Source organism: Macaca thibetana, chromosome 8 (genome assembly GCF_024542745.1).
Source record: "Macaca thibetana thibetana isolate TM-01 chromosome 8, ASM2454274v1, whole genome shotgun sequence".
Taxonomy (NCBI): domain Eukaryota; kingdom Metazoa; phylum Chordata; class Mammalia; order Primates; family Cercopithecidae; genus Macaca; species Macaca thibetana.
This window is the reverse complement of record NC_065585.1, coordinates 118292189-118315729: the sequence shown is the minus strand read 5'-3', so window position 1 is coordinate 118315729 and position 23541 is coordinate 118292189. Positions and strand designations below refer to the sequence as shown.

Below are 23541 nucleotides of genomic sequence, written 5' to 3'. Positions count from 1 at the left end.
CCATGGACATCTTTCCAGGTCAGCAAATACAGATCTGACTCACTTTCCTTTAGAAGGTGACTAGTTCGTTATCTATGGGATGTGTGTACCATGATTTATTTTATGTTTCCTTTTTCTGAACCTTCAGTTTTGTTGCCACTACAAACAGTGTCGCAATAAACAGCCTTATTCATATTACCTTTTTATTGTGGTTGTTCTGACTTCGGGCGAATTTCAAAAAGTATTGGTAGGTCAAGAGTAGTGCCAGATTATTTTCCAAAAAGACCAGAGCAGCTCAGGTTCACATCACACTTGGTGAGAAGCCTGACTGCTGACCTCCCATGAGGGCCATATGCTGTAATCTGCAGGTGGAAAATGCCTTGCTGTGATCTTTCATACATGAAGTTAGGAAGTTGAGTAGCTTTTATAAATTTATTACTTGCATTTTTTTTGGATGTGATAGAAGATATGGAGTCTGATTTTTGTTTTTTCAAGTGAGTAGCCAGTTATACCCATGGTGTTTATTAAATCATTTTTTCCACTAAATTAAAATACATAATTATATGCATTTTGGATATTTTCTAATTTGATTCCAGTGATTTTTTTTTTTTTTTTATTTCTGTGTCAGTGCTAGATTGCTTTGGGTATGTAAACCTTATAGAAAGTTCTAATGTCTTGGGAGCAAAATCCCTTGCCATTTTTCCTTTCTCAAAATGTTGTCAAGTCTCAGATACTTTTTCCTTCTTATGAACTTTTAAATCATTTGTTAGTTATTTTAAAAAGTCCAAGTAAGGTTCTAATCCTATTTAAATCTACTACATATAATCTGGTGTGTGTATGTATGTTTCATTGTGTTTTATGACAAATCAAGCAAACTATAAAGTATTAGATAATACTTTCTCCAGTTTTCTAAGCATCCATTAATAATTTATAGTATGGACATGAAGATGTTTTTCTGTGCGTTGTTGTTGTTGTTGTTTGTTTTTTGAGACAGGGTCTCACTCTGTCGCCCAGGCTGGAGTGCAGTAGCAGGGTCATAGCTCACTGCAGCCTCCACCTGCCAGGCTCCAGTGATCCTCCTACCTCAGCCTCCTGAGTAGTTGGGACCACAGACACGCACCACCACACCTGGCTAATTTTTTGTAGAGATGGGCTTTTGCCGTGTTGCTCAGGCTGGTCTCAAACTCCTGGGCTCAAGTGCTCTGCCTGCCTTGGCCTCCCAAAGTGCTGGGATTACAAATGTGTGCCACCATGCCTGGCCATTTTCTGTGTTTTTGAAACACACATTTAATTATTTAATAAAAATAGAACATAATATACTAAAATATTTCAGCATAGTTTTGCTCCACTTAGGAAAAATTATGGCAATTTTATCAGTAACTGTCCAATTTAATACCCATACGTGATGCAGGGCAAGTGTGTCCCCAAATTGGGGCTTAACCTGGGAGGGTTCTTGGCTTCACTCAGGATGGAATTCAAGGGCAAGCCAGTGGTGTTAAACAGTAACTGATTGAAGTGGCAGTGTACAGCTGTGGCAGAGGGACTGTTACTTGTGGCTACCCCACAGGCCGTGTGCCCACAGTGGCAGCTCTGGTTCTACAGTCATATTTATACCACTTGGAGGAGTAGACAAATTAAGTGGCAGAGTATGCAGTAATTTCTAGAAAAAGGGTTGCAGCTTCTGGGTCATTGGGTTGTTGCCATGGAAACGGGCAGTAACTTCCAGGTGTTGCCATGGCGGTGGTAACCTGACATAAATATGCTGAGGCAAGTCTCCCTTTAATTTTTCATTTTCAAGCTATTTTAAACTATTTTTTAACTTTTTTCACATGTTTATTCTTCCAGATACATTTTATTACGTTTTTTTTTTGTATCATTTTCTAAAAACCTTTTTTATTTCAATTAGAATTTAATTTGGTCTATGTTTTATTTAGAGACTTGAACTCTTTGTAAGATTACTTTTTTTCTTACAAGAACATGATGTGTGTCTGTTTTCTTGGTTCTTCTTTCAATCTTTTAAACAACAACAACAAAAAATTGTGAGCTGGGCACAGTGTCTCCACACCTGTAATCCCAGCACTTGGGGAGGCCAAGATGGGAGGATCACTTGAGCCCAGGAGTTCAGGACCAGTCTGGGCAATGTAGTAGGACCTCCTGTCTACCAAAAAAATCAAACAACAAAAAAAATTTTGATGCAAGAATTTTAAACTCAGTTGAACTTGAAGGCAACAAAAAGTCACAGATGTAAGAACCAGAAAGAATGCCACACATACATTTCTTGAATTAAATTACTAGGAGCCAGGTGCAGTGGCTCAAGTCTGTAATCGCAGCATTTTGGGAGGCCAAGGCAGGCAGATCACCTGAGGTCAGGAGTTTGAAACCAGCCTGACCAACATAGTGAAACCCCATCTCTACTAAAAATACAAAAATTAGCTGGGCATGGTGGTGGTCACCTATAATTCCAGATACTCAGGAGCTGAGGCAGGAGAACCTCTTGAACCTGGGAGGCGGAGATTACAGTGAACTGAGATCGTGCCACTGCACTCCAGCCTGGTCAACAAAGCTAGACTCCGTATCAAAAAAAAACAAAAACAAAAACGTGCAGTTCAGGTGAATTTAAGTTTTCATTTCTTCTAAAATTAATTAATAGAAATACTGATTTACCTTTCTTCAGACTGGAAGAAGAAATGAGATTGAAAAGAATTTTTCCTGTCTTTGCTTTGAATTGATTGTAACCAATTGTATCTCAAAACGAAAATTTTATTTGGTCGCTTATATATATAAATGAAGAAGGTAAACTGTTTTTATTGTTTACTTTAAAAGTATACTTTAATACAGGGTAAAATTAATTATAAAGATCACTAATGTGGCCCTTGAAAAAAATGGTTCCAGCTTGCTCATCCTAGACTACTTCTGATTCTCTGTATGATTTTAAGCAAGCTACTTTATTCGGGTCATAGTTTTCTTATAAGTGAAAACTGCAATTGGATCTATAATTACCTTCAGTAAGAATCAGCAAGGATAGAGCCAGGGTTGGATATAAACAGTCTGAGTCCAGAGCTGGTGTGATTAAATATTATGTAATACTGCAGACCTCTTAATCTCCCAGAGATTATGTTTCTTTATTTGTAAAATGAGGACCATGAGCTCTTTCTTCTCTGCTGCTTTGCATGGGGCTCACATATGGTAATGCAGGGGTTTTACAATGTCATCTCTGAAGCAGGAGCACCAGTGATATCTGGGAATGTGCTACAAACACACATTGTTGGGCCTTATTTCCAACCTACTGAGTCAGAAACTAGGTTTGGGACCTCGCAGCCTGTGTTGGAGCAAGCCTCTCACGTAATTCTGATGTGTGCTAAATGTTGCGAACCACTGGAATAATACCCGTAGGTAGGTTTGTGCCATCAGTTATGTAAACAGGTTTTCTTTTGTCATTGTGATCCTCCCCTGCATACATATATAAATATCTAACTGGTTTTTGTTGTTTTAATTAAACACTGAATGCATAAAGAATATTTATACCAGGCTGGGCATGGTGGCTCATGCCTGTAACCCCAGCACTTTGGGAGGCCAAACTGGGAGGATTGCTTGAGACCAGGAGTTTGAGACCAGCCTGGCCAACATGGTGAAACCCTGTCTCTACTAAAAATGCAAAAATTAGCCAGGCGTGGTGGTACACACCTGTAATCCCAGCTACTTGGGAGGCTGAGGCAGGAGAATCACTTGAACCTGAGAAGGGGAGGTTGCATTGAGCCAAGATGGCACCACTGCACTCTAGCCTGGGCGATGGTGTGAGACTCCGTCTCAAAAAAAAAAAAAAAAAAAAAAAAAAATTTACGCCATTTGAGAAGAGTATGAATAAAAACAGTAATAAAAGTACCTACATATCTCTGTCAAATGAATTGCAAAAACATGATTCTCAGTATGTTAATCCTATACTCTTGCTCTTCCCTAATTTCTGACAGCTTGACCCCACCCTGGGTGTAAACATACCCTCAGATTAGTGTGTTTCATTTCCTCCTTTTTTTTCTGTAGTTTTATCATCCATACACATATGTATATGCAAAGTCAGTTCACTTAGTTTTGTAAGATTTGGTATTGTATGTAAAGGCATCATCCTGTGTATATTTTTATATAATATTTTAATTTGCTCTACATTCTGTTAGTGTCATGCCTGCACTCCTTTTCCCTGCCATATAGAATTCTCTATCTGAATATGCCATAATTTATTTATCCGTTTTTCTTTCCGTGGACATGGCGGGTGATTCCCCTTTCAAAGGGCTGTCACACACAGTGCTTCCGTGAACTTTCTGATACGTATTTCCTGGTACACTTGTGCAAGTGTTTCTCTGGGGCAGTAGTCTTCAGATTACTACACCTGCACTTCATAGGAAGAAATGCACTTTTTATCATAACCAAGAAATTTCATATTGTTTGTTGTAGTATAGAGAAATGCAATGGATTCTTATACATTGAGCAAAAAAATTGGGCCCTAAAACCTCCCTAAAAACTCACATATTAGTTGTAGTAACTTTTTTTTTTGTGAATGCCTTAAGATTTTCTATATAGATGATCATGGTATTTGCTCATAAACACAATTTTGTGTTATCCTTTCTAATTAACATGCCTTTTATTTCTTTTTCTTACCTTATTGCACTAGCTAGACCCACCCTTAAAATGTGAAATAGAGTGATTCAAGCAGATATCCTTGCCTTGTACCTGGTATTAGGGGAGCACATTTAATATTTAACAGTTCGTTATGGTGTTTGCTATATGTGTATCATGGGGTTTTTTTTCTACTTTGCTGACAGATTTTTATTATGAATAGAGATCAGATTTTACCAAATGCCTTTTCTGTGTCTATTGAGATGATCATATTGTTTTCCTTTTTTCATCATAATATGTTGGGTGATGTTGATATTGGAATGTTCCTCAGGTTATTTAGAGGTGTGTGTTTAGTTTTCAAATATTTTGAGAGTTCCTAAGTATCTTTCTGATACTAATTGATAATTCAATTCCATTGTAGTCAAAGAAAATGCTTTGTATGATTTTCATCCTTTTAAATTATTTGGGATTTGTTCTGTTGCCTGATCTATGTCATTTCTGAGTCTTTTTCTGAAAGTCTCTTTTCTTCTAACTATGAATAATATTTTTCTTCTTCTTTGGCTGCTTGGTAATCTTGAACCAGATGTCAGACATGAATTTAATCCTCTTGGTTGTTTGAATCTTGTTCTTCAATGCAGATGCAAGGCAGTGCAGAACAAGGCTTAGCTAGTTACTGGGAAATTTATTCAAGGTTTGCATTTAAGCTTTGTTATGCAGGACCAACACAGCCTTTATTCTGGGGCCAGTTTGGCTACATGTCTAAGTCTATTTGGGGTGCTATAACAAAGTCTCATAGACTAGGTGGCTAATAAACAACAGAAATACATTTCTCACAGTTTTGGCAGCTGGAAGTCCAAGGTCAAGGTTCCAGCATTGTCAGGTTCTGGTGAGGACCATCTTCTGGTTTGCAGGCTGCCAACTTATCACTGTCTCCTCGCCTGGTGCAAAAAGGGCAAGTGAGCTTTCTGGGGTCTTTTGTAAGGGCACTAATCCCATTCCTGAGAGCTCCACCCTCATGACTTAATTACTTCCCAAAAGTCCACCTCCTGATACCTAATACCATGGGCATAGATTTCAACATAAACACTTAGGGGGACAGGAGACAAACATTCAGTCCGTAACATTGTGCTGCCGAGTACTCAGTACCCTTCTGATCTCTCAGCCCAGTACCCTCATATTCCAAGCTTTCTCTACTCTGGTTGTGAGATCTGTAAGCTGTTCTCATCCATGTGTGTAGGTTGGGAACAATGCCTCTTGCTCTTTCCCAGTGATGTTTTTCTTAGCCTCGGGTATTTTCACACGCATGCACTGACCAGTAATCAGCGAAAGACTCGGGGAACCTTCTACACATCTCTAGCACTCTCTCTGAGCAGCTCTCTTCTCTCTGGTTCTCTGCCCTGCACATTCTAGCCACCTTGACCCCCCTGAATTCTCCACTCTCTTTCCTGGTCTCAGAGTGACCACTGGCTGCCTGCACAATAGCCTGGAAACCCTGTTTCAGCAGTAAGTGCAGGCAGGTGTAGATTTCATTCATCTGTTTCTCTCCTCTCAGGTGTCACTCCCCACATTGCCTGCTGTTCAGTGTCTGAAAACCAATGTGTCGTATACATTTTGCCCAGTTTTTAATGCTTAAAGCAGGATAATTCATCTGGTCCCTGATGGGTTGGTTCCCTGGTCCACCTGGGCAACAAGTAGAATTGAAATATGTTTTTTGTTTTTTGTTTTTTTTTTTTTTTTTTTTTTTTTTTGAGACGGAGTCTCGCTCTGTCTCCCAAGCTGGAGTGCAGTGGCCGGATCTCAGCTCACTGCAAGCTCCGCCTTCCGGGTTTAGGCCAGTCTCCTGCCTCAGCCTCCTGAGTAGCTGGGACTACAGGTGCCGCCACCACTCCCGGCTAGTTTTTTGTATTTTTAGTAGAGACGGGGTTTCACTGTGTTAGCCAGGATGGCCTTGATACCCTGACCTGGTGATCCGCCTGTCTCGTCCTCCCAAAGTGTTGGGATCACAGGCTTGAGCCACCTCAGCCGGCCGAAATATGTATTTTTTAGGTAGAAAAAATCTCAAATTCAAACTGATATTTCCAACCAACATCGTCCCAGAATGAGTTAACTTTTTTGATTGTGTACTTGTCTTTGCTGCTGAAGGATCTTGGTTCCAAAGACATAAGCAATAATTGCTCGTTTTTGTTTCTTCTCGTTTTATTCTTAACCAGAAGAGTTAAGTCAAACACAAGCTCGCTTTACTGATGGGGGAACAGAAGCCTGCAAAGATTGAATCACTTGCCCTAAAGTTCAGGATGGTAGTTTTTTTGGCCACAGCATGGAAAATATCTTCAATGGCACAGCTATAATTTTGTTCACCTTGGTCTATTACTTTTCTTTCCTTTTTAAAATTGTAGTTATTTTTTAGTGCTTCACTTTTTAAAAAATTTTGTTTTGTTTTTAATTTTTATAAGTACATAGTAGGTGTATATATTTATGGGGTACATAAGATGTTGTGTTTTTTTGTTTTGTTTGTTTGTTTATTTGGTTTTGTTTTTTGAAATGGAGTCTCGCTGTGTCGCCCAGGCTGGAGTACAATGGCCGGCTCACTGCAAGCTCCACCTCCCGGGTTCACGCCATTCTCCTGCCTCAGCCTCCCAAGTAGCTGGGACTACAGGCATCCGCCCCCACACCCAGCCAACTTTTTCTTTTTTTAGTATGTTTAGTAGAGATGGGGTTTCACCATGTTAGCCAGGATGGTCTCGATCTCCTGACCTCGTGATCCGCCTGTCTTGGCCTCCTAAAGTGCTGGGATTACAGGCGTGAGCCACCACGCCCGGCCATAAGAGATGTTTTGATGCAGACATGTGAAATAATCACATCAGGTCTGTCACTTTGAACTTCACACACATGTGTACAGACACATGTCCTATTCTTCTGTTTCCTCACTGCAATTTAAGTAGGGTGTGATTCTGGCATGTATAAATACCCAAGAAGTTGAGATTCAATTCTAAAATCCTCCTGAGTAGGATCCAGAGGTTAAAGGAGTCAAGTAAGAGCTTGTCCTCAGACTGGCCCAGGGCTGGAAGCTGCTATTGTACTTGCATTTTTAGGTTGATATTGTCAAAGTAAAGACTTTTGTAGCCTGTTTGGGGATCATTACTTTTCTCAGTGAAATGTGTTTGTCTCATTCATGTAGATATGGTGAAAATAATTGGTGACATCCTCGACTATCATTTAAAAGTGCTTTTTCTAGATTCCACGGTAACCTCTGGCATTTATCTTCAGATTCTCTATTCTTCAGTGATGATTTCTGTCTGTAACAGAGTCTTAGCTCAACAGAGTCTTAGATGTGACCATCTTAATTTAGATCTGTTCACCTTTGGTTTAATAAGGATGTGTACCAAGAAGAACCTGATCAGAAGACTTTATTTGCTTTGGAAAAGATGTTCTGGGCTGGGTAGTGAGCTATTTTCCTTAAAGCCCTGCAATAGTTGTTGTCAGATTTTTTTCTGTTTCACTTTTTCCTATTTTGCTTAATAAGGAAGACACTTATTGAGAAAAATGGAGGCTAATAGAACTATAGGCATGAATAACATTAGTATGTGTACCTTTGATATTATACACAGCCTGAGGGTCCTGTAGTGAGTACATGACCAAGGCCATCTTTAGTATTCTGAATAATACCCTGGTTCCTCATTGAATTGTTGCAGAGATGCTTGGAAGGGAGAGCAAGCAATGGAGAATACATTAAAATATTCCCTGTGCCTGGTGCTGCTTCTTAGAGGAGCTCTGGATTTAGCTGCCTGCAATACAATGGCTTTGCTCTCATCAAGGACACCTGTATTTCATTGTCCGTCAACTGTTGCCTTGGAAGGACCATTGAGGCTGATTTGTTCTGTGACCTCTCCTCTCCAGTCCTTCCTGATTAACTGTTTTCATTGACCGACTCCCACTGGTTTATTGATGAGAGGGTAGTGTCCATCTTTGAGGATGTAGCTGTCTCCATGTCCTGAATGGGAAGCTGGACAGGGCAAGAAAGGGGAAGCAGTGGAGGGGAGGAGACTGCTCTTTACTCACTGTCTGCCAGGTGTTAGTCATCATTTTGGCCCTGCACAAATTCTCCTTTTGGGGCTTCACAAAACCATAGGAAGAATGTACTGTTGCCTCCCTTTTTCAGATGAGGAAGCTGTGGGAAAAAACTCGTGATTATACACCTCAGACTTTTTGTTCTGTAATTTTGTGTTTGTTTGTTTGAGAATGGGTCTTGCTGTCACCTAGGTAGTGCAGTGGTACAATCTCAGCTCACTGTAGCCTGGACCTCCCGGGCTCAAGCAATCCTCCCACCTCACCCTCTTGGGTAGCTGGGACCATAGGCACACACCATTATGCCTGGTTGATTTTTATTATTTTTTGAGACAGGGTCTCCCTATGTTGCCCAGGCTGGGCTCGAACTCCTGAGGTCAAGCAGTCTTCCTACTTAGCCTCCCAAAATGCTAGGATGACAGGCGTGAGCCACCATGCTGGGCCCTTGTTCTGTAATTTCGAATTGCCTTGTTTCTGCTTTCCTGCTGTAACCATTTCATGTAAATTTAATCCCATATTCATGTAAATGAGGTGGCTTCTAAGTCATCACTTGCTGCCAGTGAGGCAATCAAGAAACAATATTTGAGTTCATATCTGAGAAATGTCCCTCCAGTTCAAGATATTTACCTATTCCCTTCACAAATATATATAATCTTCAAGATAGAGATTTTTTTCTTTTCTTTTTTTTTTTTTTGAAACAGAGTCTCACTGTCATGCAGGCTGGAAGGCAGTGGCGTGATCTCAGCTCACTGCAACCTCCGCCTTCTGGGTTCAAGCGATTCTTGTGCCTCAGCCTCCCAAGTAGCTTGGATTACAGGTGCGTGCTGCCATGCCTGTCTAATTTTTATATTTTTAGTAGAGACTGGGTTTTACCATGTTGACCAGGCTGGTCTTGAACTCCTGGCCTCAAGTGATCCACCTGCCTCAGCCTCCCAAAGTGCTGGAATTACAGACATGAGCCACTGCACCCAGCCAAGATAGAGATTTCTAAATAGTAATCAATGCATTGATTATGAAATTCTCTGTTCTCCTAAACTATCTAGAAAATGAAGTTAAGAATCCTGTGAGAGCTTGCTCTTATGGAGTGCTGTTGGTGAGAAATAGAACTGATGTCCTAACCTGATAGCCCCTGTCCTGGATAGATCTGAACAGAGAGATGGCGTGATGGTCATCTCATTGTAGAAAGACCGATTTGGAACCTACTTATAATTATCAGCCTGAAACCACAGATTTGACTTCTTGGTGTTATACCTATTATTGAATATGATTTTCTAGTCCTTATAGTACAGTGTAATTAAAGAGCACAAGAAAATGAAATCTGGCCTTCCAGGATATCACTGCAGGAAAGCCAAGATGAAGATCAAAGATGAGTTGTGCCTCTTTAGTTTTTATGGAATGCATATCTGAAGCTAGGCACATCAAGATCATAATGGAAAAGAAGAATTGTAACCATTTTTTTTTTTTTTTTTTTTTTTTGAAACAGAGTCTCACTCTGTTGCCCGGGCTGGAGTGCAGTGGTGCGATGCTGGCTCACTGCAAGCTCTGCCTCCCAGGTTCAAGCAATTCTCCTGCTTCAGTCTTCTGAGTAGGTGGGATTACAGGCATGCGCTACCATGCCCAGCTAATTTTTTTTTTTTTTTTTTTTTTTTGTATTTTTAGTAGAGATGGGGTTTTACCATGTTGGCCAGGCTGGTCTCGAACTCTTGACCTCCAGTTATCCATCTGCCTCGGCTTCCCAAAATTCTGGGATTACAGGCATTAGCCACTGTGCCTGGCCATAATCTTCTTTGGAATATTATGAATGATATACGCCTCCAATTGGGATCTCATTTTGTGTTTGCTGGATCTTTCTTTTGTAAATTCTATCAGGTGACCAATAAAAAATATAATGTTGTGGCTGTTCTTCAGGGGATTGTAATTTGAGGATTCATGAAATAATCTCATTCATTAGAAATATTCATTACTTGGCAGGGCTGGGTGTCCCATGCCTGTAATCTCAGCATTTTGGGAGGCCAAGGTGGGTGGATCACATGAGTCCAGGAGTGCAAGACCAGCCCGGCTAACATGGTGAAACTTCATCTCTACAAAAAAAATTAAAAAATTAGCCAAGTGTGGTGGCACATGCCTGTAGTCCTAGGTGCTTGGGGGAATGAGGCAGGAGGATCACCAGAGCCTGGGGAGGTCAAGGCTACAGTGACCCATGATTGTGCCACTGTACTCTGGCCTGGTTGATAGAGTGAGTCCCTGTCTCAAAAAAATAATAAAAATAAAAATAAATTTACTTACTAGCTACAGACTTTTCATTGTCAAAACTGATCACTCAGTTTGCAGCCAGTAAGTCTGTTCTGTTGGTTTCTTATTGCATAATCCCAGGACTCAGTTTTCTTCTCTTCTGTAAGCCTGGTTTAAAAGAAAGAGCCAAATCAAGGATTCAGTAAAATGCAAACTATTTTGTCTTGTCTACTTGGCTCTGCAAAATTATACTTTCCTGTTATAAACAGTAAGCTGCTTAGGGAAGAATTCCAGCAATTTGTCTTTCCCAATGCTGTTCATGGCTGCCAGCGAGGCAACGTATGTACAGCAACTCCCGGTTCTTGTTTAATTTCCTCAGTCAAAACAAGAGTTTGTGGTGGTGCCTGCCGGTTCAAAAATGGCACTTGTTTCTTTTGCCTCTTCTCATTACCCCGTGAATCAGAAGATATTAGAGCCAGAGGGATCTTTAAAGCCAATCCTGCTTTACAGATAAGAAACTGAGGCCCAGACTTAGTAGCTTATTCAAGGTCATGCATTGTGTAAGTGGTAAAGTTGCGTCTTGAATCTGTTTTGCTTACCCTGAAGTTTTCCTTGGTTTCCCATCTCTGTAGCTTTCTCTATAACAGCTATTCATGTTCTAGAAAGAAACTATGGGCCCACCAAGTGCATTAGTTGTATTCTCATTCTTGAAATAGCATCAGACTAGTAGACAATGTGATCATCAGTCACTGATGTGTATGAGAAAGCTTGGTTTGGGAAGTAGGACGGTCATTTAAAGAGAGAAATCTAGGCTCTTCTCTTTGTTTCTGGGCTATTCCAGGGCATATCTTCACCATTATGGACTGGCTTGGTCAAATGCGATGAACAGACCACCTTTATAACAGCTTTGCTGCTTGCAAGCTGGGTTTAACCCTTCTGAGTCTCAGCTTCCCCATTAAATAATGTGACACCTGGCATCCACTCTATACAGTTACTAAGATATATATGAAAGTGAACTATAAAATACACTGGAAATATGAGGTATGTTAAGATATGGAGGGCATACTACCAAAGCCAAGAGTTGGAATGAATAGATGATGGCTGTAAGTGATTGGAAATCTTGTTTGTGCTTTTGCCCAGAGACATGAAACAGATTGTACAAACATCCTCTATGCGGTGCCTTTTCACTCCAGTGAAAGGCGTTGTTGAAGGGATGTGTTTCTAACATTAATCTCTTTGAAAGCTTAGGTTGGAGAGGCAGATTCTCTCTTGTGATAAACCAAATGGGTGGAGAAGTGATTTTAGTAACCCTTTCTTGAGTGATGGGAAACCACAGCCTCTGCTCTGGAAGAAAGCAGAAGTGTGTTTGAGTTTGGGGAAGAAGTGGTGAATAACTGAACTTTTTGATGGATTTTATAGAAAGAATAAAAATATGAGCCTTTTAAATATATTCTTTTCTGAAGTCATTATTACACCTTGAGTACTTTCTCTGGGACTAAGCCTGTGCCTTGTAATGAGAAAGACACAAAAGTAATGTGTAATGAGGGCCCCAATCATAGGGGTTTCCTTCTAATTGATGGTAGACAATTACACAAGATTGTCTGCGATTAAAAACCCAAGCTGCGCTGGAAGGGAAAATTGTTGTGGAATGTCAGAGAAGAAGGCAATCCACACAGGTAATCGGGAGCTAGTAACCATTTGTTGAATTGAATTGTGAATGCGAAATTTGGATTGTTAAGAAGTCAAGACAGGCCCTTGTTCTGGGCAGACACAAACCATGGACTGAGCTCAGAATTTAGGGGAGAACATGTGAGTCTTCACTGGAGAGTAGGTTGGAATTTCGCAGATGGAGACAAAGATGGATAATTACGGGCTGGGACAATTTTGGAGGTGTTTTGAGTCAGGCTTAGAGATCTAGGTTTTAAGCAAACAAATCAGTCTTTGGGGGGTGTGTGTGTGTGTGTGTGTGTGTGTGTGTGTGTGTGTTTCCAGCAGTCCTTGGTAGGTGTTTGTGTTTGGAGCTTCCAGAGCAAGGTACAGCATTTGAGAGCTTCTGCTTACTTTTCTAATGACCGGAACCAGGAAGAGGTGAAGCTTGGTCATTACACAATGCATTGTGACTCAGTGACCTCACTACTTCCTGTTTTCATTTGAGAAGGGGGCCAATGGAAGGGACCGTTTCAGTACAAGGCCATGAATAGGGACTAGGAGATATCAAGGATGTGAGGTCTACCAGACTAGCAGGCAGAGCATGCGTGTAAACCAGCAGGCCAATGAAGGAGTTGAACTCCAGTGGAATGGCAGCGGTGGCCCAGTGATCTATGAGCAGGTCTAGGAATTGAGAATTACTCCTACTTCTGAATCATGTGCGATTTCTCCTAACCTGTGTCACCAGCCAATCCTGGTTGTGAATTCATAGCCTAGTCCATAAGCTCAATAGTAAAATAAATTCCAACATACTTTGTCCAGGCTTCTGTGCCAGGAGTGCAGGAGAGCTCTACTTGGATGACTTCTTTCGTCAAGGAGAGGCCACTGGAAAACGGGTGGCTGGACATGTGCTCCTCCCTGCTCACTGATAGGTTGACTGTGATATCAGCCAAGCTGCAGGTGCACGGTGCACTGCAGGCTCAGGGAAGAGCTGGGAAGAGCCGGGAAGACCCGCCACGGGCAATGTCAGGGACACCTTTCTTCCCTGTGGGATATACTGATGGATTGAGTGACTATCCATTCATCAGTGTGGATGGTCACTCATCAGGCCTGCAGAGATGGGAGCCTTATGGGTTCCTTGAATTGTCAAGACCATGGCTAGAGCTGAATCTCTAAGGGGGTTCTTTTTTCCTGGAAAGATGTAGTTCCCTCATCAGTAGAGTGAGAGTAAGAAGTAAATCTACTTTAAAAAAAAATCCAGCTTCCGTCAAATGTAATTTACATACCATAAAATCCACCCATTTTAAGCATATAATTTAATGATTTTTAGTAAATTTACAGAGTTGTGTAAATATCACCACAACCCAGTTTTAGGATGTTTTCACCTCCCCAAGAAGCTCCTTAGGGCCTTTTGTGGTCAATCACCATTCCCTCCTCACAGCCCCAGGCAACCAATAATCTCCTATACTGCCTTTGATAGATTTGCTTAATTCTGGACATTTTGAATAAATGGTATCATAAACTACGTGGTCTTTTGCATCTGGCTGCTTTCCTTTAGTGTAATGTTTTGAGGTTCATTCACATTGTAGTATGTGTCTGTATTCCATTTCTTTTCATTGCTGCATAGTATTCCATTGCATGGATATACCATACTTCATGTATCCTTCCATCAGTTAATAAATTATTTCCATTTTTTTGGGCTATTGTGAATAATGCTACTGTACTGGATTTCAGTGGCTGCTGTGACAAATTATACACTTGATGTCTTAAGACAGTAGGGGTTTATTCTCTCACAGTTCTGGAGATGGGAGTTAGGGAGTCAAGGTGCAAACAGGGCTGTGCTCCCTCTGGAGGCCCTCAGGGAGATTCCATTCCTTGCTTCTTCCAGCTTCTGGTGGATGCTGGCCTTTGCTGACTTGTGGTCACGTCAGTTCAATCTCAACCCCCATCTGCACGTCAGCGTCTCTCCAGTGTGTCCTCTCAGCTCTCTCTCTTTCTCTCTTGTAAAGATATATGTGATTGCATTTTTTAAGGCCACCGTGATAATTCAGGGAAGACAACTCCTCTCAAAATTCTTGTCACTGGCCATTAGAAAAATGCAAATAAAAACCACAGTGAGATACCATCTCACGCCAGTTAGAATGATGATCATTAAAAAGTCAGGAGGCCAGGCGTGGTGGCTCACACCTGTAATCGCAGCACTTTGGGAGGCTGAGGTGGATCACGAGGTCAGGAGATCGAGACCATCCTAGCTAACACCGTGAGACCCCCATCTCTACTAAAAATACAAAAAAAAATTAGCCAGGCGTGGTGGTGGGCACCTGTAGTACCAGCTACTGGGGAGGCTGAGGCAGGAGAATGGTGTGAACCCGGGAGGTGGAGGTTGCAGTAAGCCGAGATTGTGCCACTGCACTCCAGCCTGGGCAACAGAGAGAGACTCTGTCTCAAAAAAAAAAAAAAAAAAAAAAAAAAAGTCAGGAAACAACAGATGCTGGAGAGGATGTGGAGAAATAGAAATGTTTTTACACTGTTGGTGGGAGTGTAAATTAGTTCAACTATTGTGGAAGACAGTGTGGCGATTCCTCAAGGATCTAGAACCAGAAATACCATTTGATCCAGCAATCCCATTATTGGGTATATACCCAAAGAATTATAAATCATGCTACTATAAAGACACATGCACATGTATGTTTATTGCAGCACTATTCACAATAGGAAAGACTTGGAACCAACCCAACTGCCCATCAATGATAGACTGGATAAAGAAGATGTGACACATATACACCATGGAATACTATGCAGCCATAAAAAAGGATGAGTTCATGTCCTTTGCAGGGACATGGATGAAGCTGGAAACCATCATTCTCAGCAAAGTAACACAGGAACAGAAAATCAAACACCACATGTTCTCACTCATAAGTTGGAATTGAACAATGAGATCACAGGGACACAGGGAGGGGAACATCACACACCGGGGCCTGTCAGGGGTTGGGGGCCTAGGGGAGGGAGAGCATTAGGAGAAATACCTAATGTAGATGATGGGTTGATAGGTTCAGTAAACCACCATGGCACGTGTATACCTATGTAACAAACCTGCACGTTCTGCACGTGTATCCCAGAGCTTAATAAAAAAAAAAAAAAAAATCCTTAACTTAATCAACTCTTTTGCCTTACAGGGTAACATACACAGGTTCCAGGGATTTGATGTGGATTTATTTTGCGGGGGGCACCTTTACAGCCCACCACCACAGCTCTGAACATTCACATAAGGTTCTTATGTAGACACATGGCTTCATTTCTCTTTGTAGGTACCTAGGAATGGATTGCTAGGACCTATGGTAAATTTATGTTTAACTTTTGAGAAGTTGCCCAACTGTTTTCAGAAGGGGCTGTACCATTTTACATTCCTACCAGCAATGCAGGAGAGTTCTAGTTTCTCCACATTCTTGCCATTTGTCTGCCTTTTCTTTTTCCTTTATCACAGCCATTCTAGTGGGTGTGGAGTGGTATTTCACTGTGGTTTTAATTGGTATTTCCCCATGACTAATAGTGTCGAACATCTCTTCATGTGCCTGTTAGCTATTCATACATACTTTTTGGCAAAATATCTGTTCAAAGCTCTGGCCTGTCTTAAAATTGGGTTGTCTTCTTTTTTTGAGTTATAAGTTAGTCTGTCGTTTTTCACAACCTGGCCCAGCCGTTGCCAGTTCTAAGGACTGTGGTGGCTGAGGTCACCTTGACTAGGAAGTGCTGCGGTAAACCCAGTTGCCCAGGGTGCCTTGGGCTGGGGCCAGGCACCGTCCCTGCACCGTGCCCTGTGTCAGTTTGTCACTGGAGGGTGGATGGGCCTCACAGGTGGCCTTTTGCCATCAGATACTGTGTTATGGAAGCCGGGACATGGCTCGCCTGTGTCCTGGAGATCATTGGTTCCGTGTTCTTGCAGGCTGGCTGTTGTCTGATGAACAAGCGCACTGACCAACAGAATCCCACAATATATTCTCATTGTAACCTGATTGTTTCTTTCCTAACACTTATCACAACTTTAACTAGTTATTTCTGTGATTATATATTTGATGTCTTTCTTCCTTCCACTAGACTGTTAAGTTCCTTGGGGACGGGGCCATGTTGATGTGATTTGCTGCTCTATCACTGGTCTCTAACACAGTTCATGATATATAGCAGGCAATTGATCAATAGTTGTTGGATGGGGGAAATGAGGATCCATTCTCTGCTTTACAATGGTTGATTCACATGAAATTATTAAATAGAGAGTTGTTTGTTGACCAAATTGTTCACTAACCCCTGCATGTATCTTTAGTGACGTGTATTCTTTTTTTTTTTTTTTTTTTTCGAGATGGAGTCTCATTTTATCGCCCAGGCTGGAGTGCAGTGGCATGATCTTGGCTCCCTGCAATCTCTGCTACCCAGGTTCAAGCATTTCTCCTGCCTCAGTCTCCCAAGTAGCTGGGATTATAGGCGTCTGCCACCACGCCCAGCTGATTTTTGTATTTTTAGTAGAGATGGGGTTTCACCATCTTGGCCAGGCTGGTCTTGAACTCCTGACCTCATGATCCACCCACCTCGCCCTCCCAAAATGCTGAGATTATAGGCGTGAGCCACTGCTCCCGGCCAAGTGACATGCATTCTAATTTGCCTTTTTTATTTCTCATTTCCAGCGATCTATAACTACAACGCTTCTCAAGATGTGGAGCTCTCCTTGCAGATTGGCGACACAGTTCACATCCTGGAGATGTACGAGGGTAAGTCTGGCTGGCCTTTTGCCAGACGAGGGCAGGGGAAAAACAATGTGAGTTACTTATTAAAAAGGCACTTTGAGTAAACATCAACATGCTTGACTTCCTGAAACAGTGCTAGTAAAAATTCAGGAAGTAGTTGGGTGACACAATTTTGAACAGAGTGATTTCAAAACCGCCAGCTGAATACATGAGCACAAACCTGCACAGACACCAGAGTGAAAGCTCATGCATATGTGAAGGGCGCTGGTGTGGCCAGGCTACTTGGGCACAGAAGGATCAGCGACACAGCTGGCTCGCGAGGAGACACTTGGGGCGTTGGGCTGGCAGTAGCTCAAAGGAAGCACTGCTGATTAAGGGTCTGTTTCTATTCAGCACTAAATGTTCCCAGGTTGGGGGAGAAATGAGGGAGAGTCTTTCTGGTGTTGCTGAGATTCTTTTAGAAAATTAGGTCAGGACTGCAGCAGGTCCAGAAAGCCTGATTGTATATTTCCTTCAACTAGGTCAGACTAGGGCCGTGGTTCTGTTAACCTGTTAGAGGGCTGCGGGGTAGTACTTAGGACTGCCTGTTTGTCTGCAAAGCACTGGTCATGTCTGTACCCACTCCACTGCAGGCTTCCAACTTCAGCTCAGGTTCTCTAAATCCTAGAAGAAGTCTTCCTCCATATAGCCACATTTTTAATCCAAACCTCCAGAGCACAACAAAAGCATAGCCAGGCCACTGAAGTTGAGGAGCAAACCAAGAACAACTTTTACGGTCCAGTTATTCTCTCAGAAGGTTAGGGTACAAATGAGGTAGAAGTTAGGTGGATTTTATAGGGACTGTGCATTTTCCGGGTCTAGCCCCCATGTAAACCCCTGTGATGGTGAAATGGCAGAGATGGTCTGCTAGGACCCCATGCAGGTTCCTAGGGTGGAACAGGATGACACAGGATGAGAAAGAGGAGATGGGAAGGCAGGAGGAAAGAAAGCAGGATTTGGCCATAAAACAGCTAAATTATCTGCCTGGTTGCATGGAAGACTCTGCTATTACTGCTGCCTCCCTTCAGTTTTTGGCAGAGGGCTGGGGTTTCACATTATCCTTTTCCCTTCCACACAACTCAGTGTAATCGTGTAGCTCCCAGGGGCAGAGAGAAGACAGAGAGGGCTGTGTGAACTCCTCCCTTTCTCTCTCTACTGCTTATTCTCACCGTCTCAGGCCCAGCCAAGCATCAGTTCAAAGTCTCCAAGACTCTAGGGCAGTAACCTTATCTTTTCCAGAATCCTTTGCTTATGGAAACCACAGCTCTTCCAATCTTATCAGCTCATACCTCTTTTGTCAGGAGGCCAGGTTAATTCACTTTGTCTAGCCTCAATGGATGCACATTTTCCTATTGTGCGGGTAAAAAGCGTGTGTTCAGTTTTTCTAACTCTTCTATGTGGGCTTGGAAAGAATGTATATTTAAGGATCACTGGGTGCAAAGTTCTTTTTTTCTTTTTCTTGAGACAGAGTCTCACTCTGTCATCCAGGCTGGAGTGCAGTGGCACGATCTCGGCTCACTGCAACCTCCGCCTCCGGGGTTCAAGCGGTTATCATGCCTCAGCTTCCTGAGTAGCTGAGATTACAGGTGTACGTCATCACACCTCGCTAATTTTTGTATTTTTAGTAGAGGCGGGGTTTCACCATGTTGGCCAGGCTGGTCTTGAACTCCCAAGCTCAGGTGATAGCCTCATCTTGACCTCCCCAAGTGCTGGGATTACAGGTGTAACCATGCCTGACGGCAAAGTTCTATATATGATAATTAGGTTCTAATTTCTGAGTCATTTTTCAGGTTTGCTGTATGCTAACTTTTTTTTCTGCTTTTTCTGTTATTGATAAAACTGTGTTAACTCTTCCACCATGATTGTAGTTTGTGTGTCTTTACGGTGATGTCAGCTGTTTGCTTTATGTATTCTGAGACTTGTTTTTAGGTGCCTGCTATTTTAGAATTGTTGTGTTAAACAGTTCTAACTTTTAATTCCTATTTATTAAACCTTTACCATTGTCTTAATCAGTAGTAACATATGTCTTACTCTGTGTTGTGTAAAATTGCAGCCAATTCACTGGCAAGTCCCAGGGCTTCAATTTTTGTCCTCCTGGCTCCACAAGGCCGTTAAAAATGCTGCTCAGCTTCTCAGCCACTCAGGAATCCTTTCTTTCTTTGTATTGTTTTGTTACGTGTTTTGGAGACAGAGTCCCGCTCTGTCCCCCAGGCTGGAGTGCAGTGGTTCAATCTTGGCTCACTGCAAGCTCCGCCTCCTGAGTTCACGTCATTCTCCTACCTCAGCCTCCTGAGTAGCTGGGATTACAGGCACCCACCACCACACAGGGCTAAGTTTTGTATTTTTAGTAGAGACGGGGTTTCCCCATGTTGGCCAGGCTGGTCTCCTGGCCAGCTCCTGACCTCAGGTGATCCGCCCGCCTCCGCCTCCCAAAGCGTTGGGATTATAGGCGTGAGCCACCGCACCTGGTCAGAAATTCTTTCTTTCTTTTTTTTTGAGGCGGAGTCTCGCTCTGTCGCCCAGGCTGGAGTGCAGTGGCGCGATCTCGGCTCACTGCAAGCTCCGCCTCCCGGGTTCAGGCCGTTCTCCTGCCTCAGCCTCCCGAGTAGCTGGGACTACAGGTGCCCGCCACCTCACCGGCCAATATTTTGTATTTTTTAGTAGAGACGGGGTTTCACCATGTTAGCCAGGATGGTCTTGATCTCCTGACCTCGTGATCCGCCCGTCTCGGCCTCCCAAAGTGCTGGGATTACAGGCTTGAGCCACTGCACCCGGCCAGGAATTCTTTCTTCAATCGGCAGATGGATGCCCCAAGCGGAAAGCAGGCCCAGATGCTGGGGTGGTCTTTTTAGGTTTTGGTCTTTTTCAGATTTTGACCTGGTAATTCTTCACTGCCATGTTAGTTCGTGTGTGTGTGTGTGTGTGTGTGTGTGTGTGTGTGGCGGGGGCGGGGCAGCGGTGTATGAATTTATTTGTGTGTGTTGTTTTGTCATGCTTTTCTAATTGTCCTACAGAGTGTGGGAGGGAAGAATGGTGACTTGGTCTGAAATTAAGTAGGAAATGTCTTGTTTTTTGGGTTTTTTTCTTTGAGACAGGGCCTTGCTCTGTCACCCTAGCTGGAGTACAGTGGTGTGATCAAAACTCACTGCAGCCTTGAGCTCCTGGGCCCAAGCTATCCTCTTGCCTCAGCCTCCCAAGTAGCTGGGATTACAGGCATGTGCCACCGCGCCCAGTTAACGAGGTCTCACCAAGTTGCTGAGGCTGATCTCAAACTCCTGGCCTCAAATGATCCTCCTGCCTCAGCCTTCCAAAGTGTTGGGATTATAGGCATGAGCCATAGCACCTGGCCCAGAATTTCTTCAAATTCTTTTTTCACTTTTATATGACCTCAGCATATTTCTAAGAAATAGTTAATTGAAGCACTTTGTCCTGTTAGGGTTCATATCAATAGTAATTTTAAGGATGAAGGTGGTGGCTCACTCCTGTAATCGCAGCACTTTGGTAGGCTGAGATGGGAGGATCCCGTGAGGCCTGGAGTTCAAGACCAACCTGGGCAAAATAGTGAGACCCCGTTTCTGCAAAAAATTTAAAAATTAGCCAAGCGTGGTGGCATGCACCTATGGTTTCAGCTACTTGGAAGGCTAAGGTGGGAGGATTGCTTGACCCTGGGAGGCAGAGGCTGCAGTGAGCTGACTGTACCACTGCACTCCAGCCTGGGCAACAGAGTGAGACCCTGTCTCAAAAAGAAAAAAAGAAAGTATTTTTAAGCGTGCTGACTGTTTATGCTTTACCGAGAGTTCTCCAGTTGGTCAATGAACATTCCTCAAGACAGCATCTGTGTGGATCAAGCTAAGGGGGTCACTGAGCTTAGCTGAATATAAATATAAACACATTTACATTCATTTCTAATACCATGCACTTGAGTCCAAACAGTCCAAAACCCACAGTGCTTCTAGTATATTACAGCTCACACTATGATATGCTTGTAGGATGTGCTGGCCCATTTGACAGTCACACAAAAATGGTTAATTTCCTCAGTTATGATGGTCCGGATGCTGTAGTCCTGCCAGCAAGAAACTGCTCTTCTTAATTGCTACCATAACATTTTTGCTGCATCACCATAGAACTTTTTCATCTCAAAGGACGTCAGTGCTGTTTTTTAAAAGTAAGCACATGTTAAGGTGTGAAGGGGAGGGAGACTGAGAACACTCGAGTCTGCATCGTGAGCTTACCAAGTCCATTAACCACCAAGTGGCAGGTCAGCTTGCCAGAGAGATTACTATATTGGATTATGTTTTTCAATAATGTTTATTTTCTGGGATTACTTTTTAAAATCGTGCCTACCTTGCCAGATGCCCCGTGATAGGTCCTTGTATCTGCTAAGCACTTAGAGTTCTTGGCTGGATTCTCAAATTCCTTTATTATTTAAGGCAGCTCGAGGCAAGGGCAGGAGTACTTTGCAAACATGAAATGCGATGGGAATGCTGAGTAATCACTTGTCTCCTACCCCTCCTCTCCTCGTCCCTCTTAACTTTAGAAAAATAAACAAAATGAAAACATCAACAGTCCTGCCGGGCAGAACTGAAGGGTGACACTGGCACTGTATTGTGGCCCTGGGATTTGTGTCTGCCAGCTTCCTGTCGGAGCTGACTTTGGGGCGCTCCCTCTGCACCCTGCCCCACCCTGCCCTCCAGATGTCTGCATACCAGATCTGTGTGTGTTTTTCCAGCGTGGACATGAATCCACCCAGACATGAAAATTTTTTTCTGCCCACCGCCCAGGACAGAATACTATTTTTGATTCTCCTTTTTCTCTTTCCTGCTGTGTGGTTGGATGAAAAATTTCAGAAAGTATTGGCTCATTGAAGGCAAAGCTTGCTCCTCCTTCATCTGCAGAGCCTGTGCCTCCCTAGCTCCTGGTATACGGCGGATGCTCAGCAACTATCTATTAAATGATGAAGATAAAATAGGAGACCAAGGCAGACTGGTGTAGAGAGTAAGGGGGTCAGGGGTCACCTCCACAAAACCCTGAATATTACAAGGCAGAGGTGCTGTTCCTTCTCTGTGAGGGAAATACAGGGGATGCTAATGTTTTTCGGTCCTCTGCAATTATAGGAGGATTTAGTCATTGCTGAAGTTTTTGTTTTTATTTTATCTATTTATCTTTTTTTTAGAGACAGGGTCTTGCTGTCCCCCAGGCTGGAATGCAGTGGCATAATAATAGCTCACTGTAGCCTTGAACTCTTGGGCTCAAGGGATGCTCCTGCTTTAGCCTCTTGAGTAGCTGAGACTACTGGTACGTGCCACCATGCCCAGCTAATGTTTTTATGAAGCCTTGCTGTGTTGCTCCAGCTGGTCTGGAACTCCTGGCCTTTAGGGATCCTTCCACCTTAGCCTCCCAGAGTGTAGGGATTACAGGCGTGAGCCATCGTGCCTGGCCTTGTGTGTTTTTTCGTTTGTTTTTAAACGACAGTTTTCTTGAAATGTAATTCAAATACCACTCAATTTACTTATTTAAAGTATACAATTCGATGGATATTTACTAAGTTCACTGTGCAGAGGGTTGGGCAAATATCACTATTTACTTTCAGAACACTTTCATCATCCCGTAAAGAAGCTCTGTACCCACTGGTAGTCATGCCTCCCCTGGCTCTAGGCAGCTTCAAATTCATTTCATATAAGTGGAATCACACAATATGTGGTCTTTTGTGACTGGCTGCCTTCATTTAGCATCAGGACGTCTTCTTTCTCGCTCGCTCTCTCTTTTTTTTTTTTTTTTTTTAAAGAGACAGGGTCTTGCTCTGTTGCTCAGACTGGAGTGCAGTGGCATGATCACAGCTCACTGTAGCCTTGACCTCCTGGTCTCAAGGAATCCTCCTACTCCAGCCTCCCAGGTAGCCGGGACTACAGGTGCACACCGCTATACCCAGCTAAATTTTTATTCTTTGTAGAGACAGGGTCTCACTCTGTGCTGAGGTTGGTCTCGAAATCCTGGGCTCAGGCGGTTCTCCTGCCTTGGCCTCCCAAGGGCCAAGTGTCCCAAAGTGTTGGGATTACAGGCATGAGCCACTGTACCTGGCCCAACTTTATCTCTTTTCATTGCTGAGTAATAACGTATTGTGTAGGTACATTATATTTTATTCATTCATCAGTTGATGGACATTTGGGTTGTTTAGATGTTTCAGCTACTGTGAATAATGCTGCTGCGAACATTTGCATGCAAGTTTTTATGTGGA

The 23541-nt window shown here is 42.8% G+C and overlaps 1 protein-coding gene across 2 annotated transcripts in view; it reads left to right on the top strand.

Annotated features, from left to right (window-relative positions):
• Nucleotides 1-23541, top strand: part of DOCK5 (dedicator of cytokinesis 5) — a 235806-nt gene that overhangs the window by 41008 nt on the left and 171257 nt on the right. For both annotated transcript variants that reach the window (XM_050801968.1, XM_050801967.1), the window contains exon 2: nucleotides 17208-17291. In XM_050801968.1, coding sequence (XP_050657925.1) covers nucleotides 17208-17291 — 84 coding nt within the window. The remainder of the gene's footprint in view (nucleotides 1-17207; nucleotides 17292-23541) is intronic.